The 12,102-nt window shown below is 38.9% G+C and overlaps 1 protein-coding gene across 1 annotated transcript in view; it reads right to left on the bottom strand.

Moving 5' to 3' along the window:
• PCLO (piccolo presynaptic cytomatrix protein) overlaps positions 1-7,734 on the bottom strand; it is a 417,562-nt gene extending 409,828 nt beyond the window's left edge. The window contains 3 exon segments of the mRNA XM_040472795.1: position 1; positions 3-1,281; positions 7,263-7,734. The exon segment at position 1 is cut by the window's left edge and continues 440 nt beyond it. Coding sequence (XP_040328729.1) covers position 1; positions 3-1,281; positions 7,263-7,519 — 1,537 coding nt within the window. The 5' untranslated portion in view covers positions 7,520-7,734.
• Positions 7,735-12,102: the final 4,368 nt, after the last annotated feature.

The following is a 12,102-nucleotide window of genomic DNA, read 5'->3' as shown; positions in this document are numbered from 1 at the left end:
TTTGCCGGGCCAGGCTGCTGAGGAGGGGGCTTTGCCGGGCCAGGCTGCTGAGGAGGGGGCTTTGCCGGGCCAGGCTGCTGAGGAGGGGGCTTTGCCGGGCCAGGCTGCTGAGGAGGGGGCTTTGCCGGGCCGGGCTGTTGAGGTGGGGGCTTTGCCGGGCCGGGCTGTTGAGCAGGAGTTTTTCCTGTCCCTGGCTGCTGACCCAGAGACTTTGTTGCCCCAACTTGCTGAGATGGAGTCTTTGCAGGCCCAGGTGGCTGAGCTGGAGACTGTGACCCAGGCTGGTGAGCTGGAGATTTTGGTGTCCCTGGCTGCTGGGCTGGGGGCTTTGCTGGCCCTGGCTGCTGAGATGGAAGTTTGTCTGACCCAGCCTGTTGAGTTTGAGGCTTCACAGGCCCAACAGGCTGAGCTGGAGACTTTGGCCCAGGCTGCTGAGCAGTAGGCTTTGTTGTCCCTAGTGGCTGGGCTGGGGGCTTTGCTGTCCCCGGCTGTTGAGCTAGGGCCTTCGCTGGCCCTGTTTGCTGAGCTAAGGGCTTTGCAGGCCCAGGCTGTGCTGTAGCAAGTTTTTCAGGTCCAGGCTGCTGGGCTGGAGGTTTTCCAGGACCTCCCTGCTGAATAGGTGGTTTGGATGGGCTTTGCAAAGAGGGTTTAACTGATTCTCCCCTTAGTGTGTCTGACTGCTTTGTCTGAGGCCTGGTTGCATCTCTTTGAAGGGGCAATTGTGCCTGGTCTGTCTGAGGAGCCTGGGTAAGCCCCTCAATTGGCTTTCCTGTCCCTGAAGGTTGTAATTTAATCTTCTCTGGTTGCTGAGAAGATACTGATTTGGGAGAGCCATCCTGCTGCAGTGGGACCCTCGCAGGTCCTTGCTGCTTAGGAACTGGCTTAGGTGACTGTTGTGGTGGAGGTTTTGTGATTCCTTCGGGTTTTCCCTGTTCTTTCTGAGCCATTTTCTGTTTCTTGGCAGTTTCTTCCTGGGATGAATCAGTGTCTGATATCAAATCAAAAGGATTAAATTTATTTACAACCGAGGAGACAGCACTTAAAGGGTTAACCTCTGAGAGGAAGCCAGGCATCATACTAGACTTGTGCTCTTCCTTCAGATCAGTTCTGGACTTTGATTCTTTCAAGCTAATAGTGGAAGGACTCCTTCCAGGCAACTTCTGCTCTGACCTCAAAGTGTCTGTAGTTCTACTCTTACTGAGACCAGGCGGAGCTGAACGCCCTGGGTCCGGCGGTTTCCCTGATTGTTTTGGAGGATGACTACTATCCAACTCTTGTTTCCTAGAAGAGTGAAACAAAAAGAAGTAAAAATAATGGAAATTATCCCAACTCTAAATAATATGAAAAAGCTATTACTTTCTTACAGTATCAAAATTACACATGTATAAATATAATTAGAACACATTTTTGCAGTCTCCTGTACGTGACCAGAAAAGGTTTAATCCCTCTGTTACTTTCTTTACATGGGTAGAGATTTTCAACAAGAAGGTAAACAAAAAGAGAAAAAAACAAAAACAATACCGGCTACCGTAAGTCATGAAAACATAGGAAATCTAGCTAGACATTATTTATAATAGTTTACATTTACACTTAATAGAATCCAGCCATACTTAACACCTAATTATATTAAATTGATAAATCAAGGCAATGCCATGTTCTAGTACGTTCATGTTCAAAGAATGTTATTCTTCCAAATACTAGCAGCACCAAGAATTAAAACTAATCATTTTAAAATGTGGGAGTTTGTTCCAAAATTTTTTTGATGTTGTTTGTGTGTCTTACTTGATTACAAGAATTAAATTAGTCACATATGGCACGTGTGACATCTGGGAAATGTTTAGTAAAGGAAGTTATGTCACGCATTTCCAGGGGCTGAGAAAGTTGATAGTCTATTCAATTTTACTCTATTCTGTCTACAAAGAAAGTATCCATTAAATGTTATCCTTAATAAACTTCATAAAATGAAAAGTCCTACTTTGATTAATTAGAAATTTTTGAGAAATAATTCCCTATTTCTTGTAGAAGAAAAATATTATGTCATTTAATTATTATTCCAATAGCTAATACTTAATGAGATCTCTATGCAAAATAACAATTAATACTGACAGAATCTCGAGATACAGCCTGGTATACAACTAGTAATAAGCTGGTTGTGACCCCATTTTTGAAGGTATTGTTACTTTTCTCAGAAGAAAATATATAATAATCTCTTAATGTTTTGTGTAACACTCTTGCCATTGTTAGGCTATTAGTAATATTATTCATTATTAACAGCTTTAAGAATGTAACTAATCTGCAAAATTTCTTTTAATTCATAGACAAATATACATAATGGATTTTTTTTTAACAGTTTTGGAAACATGATCACTTTTAAATGACTATGGCTAAATAACTGTAAGTGTTTACTTTTAGCCAAAAATTAAATACATTAATTTTTTTAAATAAGCCATTCTTCACTGATAAAGTTGCAACTAAAAAGAAAAGGAGATATTAGAATTGTTAACAAATAAAATTATAAGTACTGCATTTGATAATGTAGCTTTTTAATTTTGGAAAAGATTTATTTTTAATTAAAAGAAAAAAGAGAAAGTTATTCAGTAGCACTTAAAATATGAGATAGTCACAATAAAGTTCTATAAGTTTTGTTTTGTGAAAATTTACTTGCTAATGGGCCAGATTATAAATTTTTAATTTCAGATCATTTAGTACCTAATATGAGTTAAGTTTTTGAAGTTCCCCAAAGGATACAGAAATTTGAGTTAGATCAAGTCATAAGGCATAACAGAAAGAAACACAGAAGCATTCCCTCTAGTTAGCAAAAAGTCCAAAGGAAATAATCTATACAAGCCAAGGTATGCAAGAAGTGATTTTCTGATAAAAGATAAATAAATAGAATTCTTAGTTTTGGCAACTCCCTCCAGGAAAAAAAAAAAAGTTAGGAAATTTGAGATAACTGAAATGAGGAACTAAAATTATTACCCTAATTAATTCCAACAATTCTAAGATAGCTATCTTTTAAAAAGCTACGTATTTCCATTTTGGGAAAATGATTTTGAATGTTTCTTTACAGGCCGCAAAAGCCATAGTAAACGACCTAAGATGGATTATTTCCAGAAATTCCACTGTTTAGATCTTCACATTATTCTAGAAATGATCCACATTCAATTAATGAAATCTACCACTCCCATAAAAGGGCACAATCTTAGGAACTTCGTTAGAGAAGTCCCTGTCTTATGAGTAATTATTAGGCATTTTTTTGAATTGGTTCCCTTGTGGAGTCCTAGAGACCTACATTTAAACAGAGTACAAAAGAAATCTATTCTTAATTTAACGAAATCCTCTTGAAAATACTATTAAGCTTAATCATTGTTTGTGTTATTTCACAGAATCCAGCCTATGTACAAAACAAATAAAAAATGAACTTTGCGAATACCAAGTAGTTGTGTTATCAACACCAAAATTCAAAGCAAGCTGCTTCCAGCAGAAATTACAATTGTATGTACTTCCTACAAGTATAAGTTATATAGTCTAACAAAAGCCCTGAGAAAATACTGACACAGATATGAAGATTGCCCTACAACTTAAACTAATTTCAGTTACTAGAATGATGTGCGTTAATGTAAAACACAGAGATGTGGATGTGAGAAATAGAAGGACAATCATTAAAAGAGATATAAGCTTAATCCTGAACAAAAATATAAGGATGTCTTAGCTAACTATGGTCTTTCAGTGAAGTTTTGTTTGGTGTAACAGTTGCTCTGTCAAAAACAAACATGACGAAAATGCAATCTGTGCCTTGTAAACTAGACTGGGACCTCCTAGAGAGGGAATGCGTTTCACTCATCTTTGCATCACTAGAACTGAATCTGTTAACTAGAGAGCATGTTTGATGAGTGAATGAATGAACACATGGATGACAATGAATTGATGAATGTATCAGGTTTTTGTTTTATGCTAGATTAATGCTTCATCAATTCTTTTCAAAGTCTTCTGCAGTCCTTCCAAGGCATAAGTGCAAACATTCTATATGCATTTTAGAACCTGGGCTTGGCTTGCTACTCTAGGAAGAAACATGTTTGTTGAGTTGTCTACCAGTTGGAGAGATGCAAAGGAATACTAAAGAAAATAACAGATTCAGTCAGAACTCCTATGAAATATTCTGCTAATCATAAGCACTTTTCAGTAAAGCCCTTCTCAAACCTATAGTTGTAAATAGAATGAGTTGACCAAGTAATAAAATTGTCTTCCCCTGGGTCTTTAATAAATCAAAAATTCAGGAACATTTTGTTTGTAACCTGTAACTTCTAGCTTGTAACTACCCATGCTTTAAACAACCTCCTCTTTCATTACTACTGTCATCACCAGATTAGAATTTTTCTTTCATCATTTAGCAGAAAAAATATTTCAGCTACAAATGAGGTAAACAGTATTCAAGGATAAGAATATAAAAGCAGTTGGAATGCTAAAAAAAACTTTTTAATGGAACACATCAGGCAATGACACTTGACAGTGCTGAGTCACATAAAATTTTTGATATTAGAAATACAAGCAACTTCAGGAGTATCTATTCATTTTTATACTATAGAGGATACTAGGGCTTAAAGTGGCTAATAGATTATCCAAGGCTATAAAACTAGCTAGTCACAGGGGCACCTGGGTGGCTCAGTGGGTTGAGCCTCTGACTTTTGATTTCCACTCAGATCACGATCCCAGTGTCCTGGGATTGAACCCTGCATCGGGCTCCGTGCTGAATGTGGAGCTGCTTAAGATTCTCTGTCTCTGTCTTTCTGTCTCTCTCTGTCTCTGTTTCTCTCTCTCCTTGTGCCTCTCCCCCACTCACAAGCTCTCTTAAAAAAAAAGAAAAAAAAAACAGTCACAGATATCTAGTATCCGGACTCCTGGTGGGGGTGGGGAGGGGAGTGGGAGTTCCACTGACTTCTCCACATGTAAAAAAAAAAATGTAGATACATCAGAATAACTCCTAACAGTGCATAATTCAATACACAACTTGTCTGAAGCCATCACTGCCAGTGCCATCCACTGCTGAGATTGATATTAGTACTCTTTACAGAGTTCCTTCAAATTAAAATTCCAACAAAAATATCCCTGTCAACTTTTAACCAATCCTCACAATGATTCTACAAGATAGGTAAAACAAGTGTCACTTGCCTTGTTTGAAGCAAGGAAACTGAGGCACAATGGCTGAAACACATATACAATTTGCCTTGAGTCAGTTAAAATGAATAGGATAAGAACTTAGGGTTTTGGGCTCTCAACCCTTATTTAAAAACAAAACAAAATACTTCCATGTCTAACTGACACACTTAACCCCTTCAAACCTTAAAAAATTGGATACGCTTTTTTATATATACTTAGAGTGCTTCTAAAAATCTGAATCTAAACCAAGTGTTTCTTTGGTTATCCCATGCGGGGATAATAAATTTCCAAAAATTATGCATCTTTTATAAACATCATTCAGTAAAATATAAGGTTTCAAAAATCAGCATATTGTTTATCTGTTTAGATGAAGCTGTCACCAATAAGTTTTGAGACCACAAATTACCTACTAATAATTCTACTCTAACAAATCTGATATAAGTACTGTATAAAACCAGTTTCATAGGCTGAAATAGTATTTTTCAGCCACCCTCTGAACCAAAGAAAAGTTAGGAATGCAGAAATGAAAGCTCAAACTTTTTCTTGGTCTATGTAACCAGGATGCTAAACCTGTTGCATGTACATATTAGGAAAAACTATAGAAGAGCTGACATACATTTCTAAAAAGCTAATAGAAGTACTGTACCTCGTTATTATCCCATAAAAATATAATATATGAGCATTCAAAATTTTCCCAAGTTTTCATCAGTAGAGAAAAATGATGCATATCATAAGCTGTTAATACTTAAGATAATGGATAGAAAAGGCTTTATACCAAAGAAACAACCCCATATATTACCAGTTAGAAAAACACATCTAATATAAAGGGTCAAGTTTTTACTAGTAGTGGTGGCTTCATTTCAAGAACACAGGATTTTTAGCTGATATATTGTAGAAATTTAAGATTTTATGTTAAAAATATTGCAACTATCCATGACACTTCTCCTACGTTAAAAGTTATTTGATAAAATTATATGCATATACGTATATGACAGTTTCTAAGTTAAAATATTTTTATGAAATAGAGGATAAGAATCTACACCTACAATACCCAGATCTTTCAATATCTCAAATGAAAATTGTAGGTCTCCCTTCAGTTAACATAAAGCAGGAATGGTTTCAGGACAACGGACAGAGAACTGTTCGCTAAGGGAGGGTGTAAAGTTAAAGGGTTTGTTTACAATAATAAAGGCAGGGCAGGCACAATGATTATACCCTCTTAGGGCTCTAATTAGAAAACAACTAATTTATTAGATGAAGCAAAATGGAGAGCTAGAGAAGGAAATTAATACGGTAATATTACAGAATAGCTCTTAATTGCCTGTGCAAGTTGTCATTTATTTGGTTTGACTTGAAAACTATGTACTGGAAACTAATTTTAAGATAACACAAATTCACATGTTCTAAACTGTAAGATACTTTTGCATATAAAAGAGCAATAGTTTAAAAAATAGCATATGCTAATTCAGAAATACATGTACAGCACCTGCTCCGCTGCGACCGAACCATCTGTCTAATGCCATAATATATTTTAGGGTCCCTCATTGAATATAAAAGGTGTATTCATTCTATACCTTCTACCTAAACAGCTCCTGTTCTCCTCTGGGGGTGGGGTGGGAAGGAAGGACAATCACCTCCCAGGGAATTAAAGGTATTGTTACAGAAATATTTCAGACATCATTCACAGAGAAAGAGACGCCGAAATGACTGGGGAGGTTTAAACAGAGACAGGTAAACACCCAGTTCTATCCATTTCCCAACACGTCCGTTTTGTATTAATGGAAGACTTCCAGATTAGTAAAACACTGGAGGGCGTCTCTCCACGCCATCCTAGGGGAAAAAAGGTTCCAAAAGGCCAAAAATCACAACCTAAAATCACAGTTCCAGGAATGCAACCCCTGACTATCCCACTAGAAACTCTACAATGCATCATTTTTATTCTGCCCAGAGAAGGCTTATGATCTCTTTCTCGTCACCCCATTAGGGAAAATAAAATGAACGGAAACCACATATATGTACTGCCGTGCTGGCACATACGGGTTGGCACATATGTGCACGGGAGGCTGTACATATATGCCTGGACATATACATCATGCTGTGCGTGCCTGTGCATGGAAGACGGCTCCGCAGCGGCCGAGGGAACGCTTCCCTTGGGCAGCCCCTGCGCCCTTGACATGACAGCGGCGATCTGTCTCCTCTCCTCTTCGCTCAGCTGGCTCAGATCCGCCTCCATGCCGGCCGGGATCACGGTGTGCAAGGAGCTCCCCGCCCCGCCAGCCCCTCCTCCGGCTGCCGCCGCCGCCGCCGCCGCCGCCAGCCCTTCCGGGAGCCCTTCCCCTTCCAAGCTCGCCTCGTTGCCCATGGCTCAGAGGGACTCGGGGCCGCTGCGCTCCCTCCTTGCGCTGCGTCCCCGTCGGGAAGCCCCGCGGCCCGACGAGCAACCGGAGCCGGGGTCCGCCGTGGGGCGTGCAGGCGGCCGAGTCCCAGGGCTCGGGACCCGGCACCGCTGCCCGGAACGCCAGGCGGGTGTTAGTCCCGCTCGCAGGTGACGCCCGCAGCTGGTGCCTCCTCCATGTTGGACAACTCCCCGAAGCCGCCTCAGCGCCCCGAGTCGGGAGAAGCAGGTCTGAGCAGTGCCAGCCGGGCGCCGTCCGCCCCTCCCACCGGGCCCCGCCTCCTCGCCCGCGCCCTCGCAGTGCGCATGCCTGTCTCGGAACAGGTGATGGCCGCACCCGCGCCCATCCCGTTCTGCGTCGCTCTGTATCCTTCCACACTCTCAGCACTGATTTAAAGGAGCCCGGGGAGAGCGCAGCTGAAAACCGGGACAACAGCCGGCGTTTCTTTCAGGCATATTTCAGGATGCCTCAACCTGAGTTTTAGCGGATTACAGTCAAGGGGTGGGGAGGGGCTGGAGGGGAGGTGTCGGTTTCCTTCTTTGATTCATGGGATCTGTAGTTTCAAAAAAAAAAATTTTTTTTGTTTTTTGTTTTTTGTTTTTTTAAGGGAGCGTTTTTAAAGATTTTAGTAATGGATTCAGGTAACGAGATAAACAGGAGAAATCTCTGATGCCTTTGGGACAAATTCCCCCAAAGGAGCCGAAACTGGACCTTTTCACTTAGGACTTTTCCAGAATAATTACATTAAAACCTTAGGTACAGCAACCGCAAGGAGGTAAAGTTTTTGAACGCTTATCATTGGATCGTTCCCTAAAGGGACTACACAAAAGTAAGGGGTTACGGGAAATTATGGAGGAGATACTGTAGTAAGATTCAGATTGTAGAGTATTAAAATGTTCAAATGGTGTGAAATTTTGAAAACACGAATTCAGTCCTTTTTTGTACAAATGGACAAATAACCCAAAAAGTGGAATTAATCTGTACAGACACACACAGATGGCTAGCAGCAGAGTTGTAACTAAAACCCATCCCCACTCACCCCAAACCCACAAACTCTTCTTGCTACATTTCCTCGAAAGGAATGTTTTCCTTCAACACCGAATCCACAACCCCAATTTTACTATCTACCTTTGCTAACAAAATGGACGTAATGTCTCAGTTGTTGAGATTAAAGAAAATCAAAGCTAACAACGGGAACGAATAAATAATAGAAATGAATAAGTTGCCCAGAGTTTCCAGGTGTTTACAATAAGTGTTATGAAAGTTTTATATTTTGCATTCCACCTGTATCAAAACTAAAAAATGGTTCAGTTATAAAATTTGTGACACTTTTTTTTTCAAGTTTATTTATTTTGAGAGAGAGTGCTGGCACAGTGGGGAGGGGCAGAAAGAGAATCTTAAGCAGGCTCCACACCCAGCTGGGGGAGTGGGGTGGAGGGCAGGGTGTTCCATCTCATGAATCCTGAGATCCTGACCTGATTCAAAATCAGGAGTTGGATGCTTAACCAAATGAGCTATGCAGACACTCCAACGTGTACTGCTTTTAAAAAAGTCCAGTCATCAGATGAAGTTTCACTGCTGGTTGGGTTCCCATAAAAACTTTGCATAAAGTTTAATTCTCTTACAACACATTGAGATGTGACTTCCAAAGTCAAAGCTACAAAGTCATGCTTTGTAAAGAGAATGCTTTCACCTCATACAAACCAATGACATGAGGCAACCTAACATTCTGAGGGGCACATTTGGAGACAATATGTTATCATCATATTTCTAAAAATGAGTTTGCTTCAAAAAAGAGATAATTGGCACATAATCCTGAATCTCTGACAAAATGAGTAACTGCTCCAATGCCCAGGCAGCCCCTAGGAATCAAACTCTAGTTTTGTGACAATAAAAATACATCCTATGTATTCACATCCACAAACGACGAAGTTAAAAAATTGCTAGGATGAGCACTCTTTTCAAAGTCTAGCCTCAGAATAATGATTAAACTAGAAAACAAATTGTTAATGCTATATTCTCTCTTATTATAGATGGAAAGGAACCTTTAAAGTAATAAGAAAGATGGGGCGCCTGGGTGGCGCAGTCGGTTGAGCGTCCATCTTCAGCCAGGTCACGATCTCGTGGTCCGTGAGTTCGAGCCCCGCGTCGGGCTCTGGGCTGATGGCTCAGAGCCTGGAGCCTGTTTCCGATTCTGTGTCTCCCTCTCTCTCTGCCCCTCCCCCGTTCATGCTCTGTCTCTCTCTGTCCCAAAAATAAATAAATGTTGAAAAAAAAATTTAAAAAATAAAATAAAGTAATAAGAAAGAAATAAGTGTTAATCAATATGCAAAGTAGTGTGGAGACTAAACAAGAAGTCACAATCTGTAAGATGGGAGTTTATAGCCCATTGCAAAAACATGTGCATTCACCTTCTCCTTCCCTCCTCTCCCAGGAGAAAACATCAGAAAACAGGGAAATGGGACATGTGGTAGAAAGAGTGAATGCACTGTGAAAACAAGTGGGAAACATTTTGGTTGTTGACTCTGTAAAATAATTTTGCCTTTAGGATCTTCATACCTGTGAGTTTCTAAAAATGTTTAATTTTTCAGTCTTCCATTCAGGCTTAACAGTTGCTTGTGCTTGGGAGGTGTTTCAGATCTAAAGAAAAACACTAGAGCAAAAGCCAGGTGCTTTGCTTGTGTGTGAATTCTCAGAATTCTGGGAGTACAAGGATGAGAAGTCAAATGCTATAGATAACTTTATGGAGTTTGTTCTTACTTACCCAGAAAAAATGTCACAGTTTCATTCTGCAAATTAACTAATGGTGCTATATTCAAAATCTTTGTTGTTCCCTGTTCATTATACTTACCGTAAATATTTATTTGAATTTGGATTGATTTAACAAGCTGATAGTTCAGCTCCAATTCACTCAGCCTGATAGGTAGGTCATAAAAGTGATCAATTTATGAACACCTTCACTGTTATATACCATTATGTCTTTCTAAAATGGCTTCTCAACTCTAGAAAACCAGATCTTTTCCGTTGTATACTTCTTGCCTCCCTTCCCCAGGTAGGTTCTATTTCAGTAGATTAGAACAAATCTAAATGTGATAATTAACAATTAAATATGACTAGATAATGAATGCTTGGCATGAAATTGCCCAGTCTACCCATGGTCCTCACAGATACCACTCAACCCAGGATAAAATCGAATAGACCACCTTGTATGTCACATGTGCAATACTTGAATGAGTTCAGGGTCTGCAAAAATTAAAATCAGAATAGTCTTCACCAATATAGAAAAATGTGTAGTCTCACTAGTCTTTAAAAACCTGCAATTAAATAATCCTTGTATAATTTAATTTATCCTTTTATTTAAAAATAATAGTGTGTATTTATTAAACTCTATTTAGTAAGCAATTATCTTAATATGGGCGTATTTATTAAATGTCCATTATATCTCTATTAAAACCATTATAATGGTGCTAGTAAGTGTTTTGTAAAATAGGCCCTTTCATAAGCTAAATTTGTGAGTATAAATAGATTCAACCTTTCTGGAAGATAATTTAGCAATATCTATCAATAGCCTTAAAAAGAGTCATAATCTGTGATACACTTCTGGAAATCAGTTACCAAAGAGACTGAGTTACAAAAATGACTGTGGAAAAAAAATGTTCCCTAGAGAATTATTTATAATAGCAATAAATAAAAAGGCATTACTGCCCTCATAAATAAGAACGGAAAAGTAAAACCTGGTACAACCAGATGTTTGTATTTTATGAAAATATTAATTTAAAATAATGCTTTTAATTTTTCTTAACGTTACTCATTTTTGAGAGACAGAGAGAGACAGAGCATGAGCGGGGAAGGGGCAGAGAGAGAGGGAGATACAGAATCTGAAGCAGGCTCCAGGCTCTGAGCTGTCAGCACAGAGCCCGATGCAGGGCTTGAACTCATGAACTGCGAGATCATGACCTGAGCTGAAGTTGGACGCTCAACCAGCTGAGCCAACCAGGTGCCCCTAAAATAATGCTTTTAAAGAGTTCATTATAGGAAAAATTTCACAAAGTATACATAGGATAAGTTTTCATAAAGTTATGTGATCACAATTGTGCAAAAAAAAAAAAAAAATTAAACTACTAAAATGCAGAGAAAATAAACCCAGGAAATAAATCAAATAAACCAACGAACAAAACCCATACAAGTAAAACCTAGGTTTATGAGAATAATTCATTCCAGAAACATGCTTGTAATTCAAAGCATATCAAAGCAAATTTCAAGAACCATTGGCTCAGTTGTGATCATGAGACATTTGGCCTCATGTACTATTTGTATTACAAGACATCACTCATTTGTTCAAGTTAAAATTTATTAGCAATGTTTGTTCATCTTGAGAACACTCACAGAACAAGTTACTCACAATCCAAGGTTTTACTGTGTATTTAATAAGTAATGTTACTTTTTCTTCCTAATTTTCTATATTTTCCAAAATGAATTTGTCGATTTTTCTTTATGGTATAAGAGTCCCAACAATTATGAGTAGTCATTTTTAAAAACCACAAAAACA

The sequence above is a fragment of the Herpailurus yagouaroundi genome, unplaced genomic scaffold (assembly GCF_014898765.1).
Source record: "Herpailurus yagouaroundi ecotype Mexico unplaced genomic scaffold, PumYag 100, whole genome shotgun sequence".
Classification (NCBI taxonomy): Eukaryota; Metazoa; Chordata; class Mammalia; order Carnivora; family Felidae; genus Herpailurus; species Herpailurus yagouaroundi.
The sequence above is the reverse complement of the archived record's forward strand: the minus strand, read 5'-3'. Positions and strand labels throughout refer to the sequence as shown.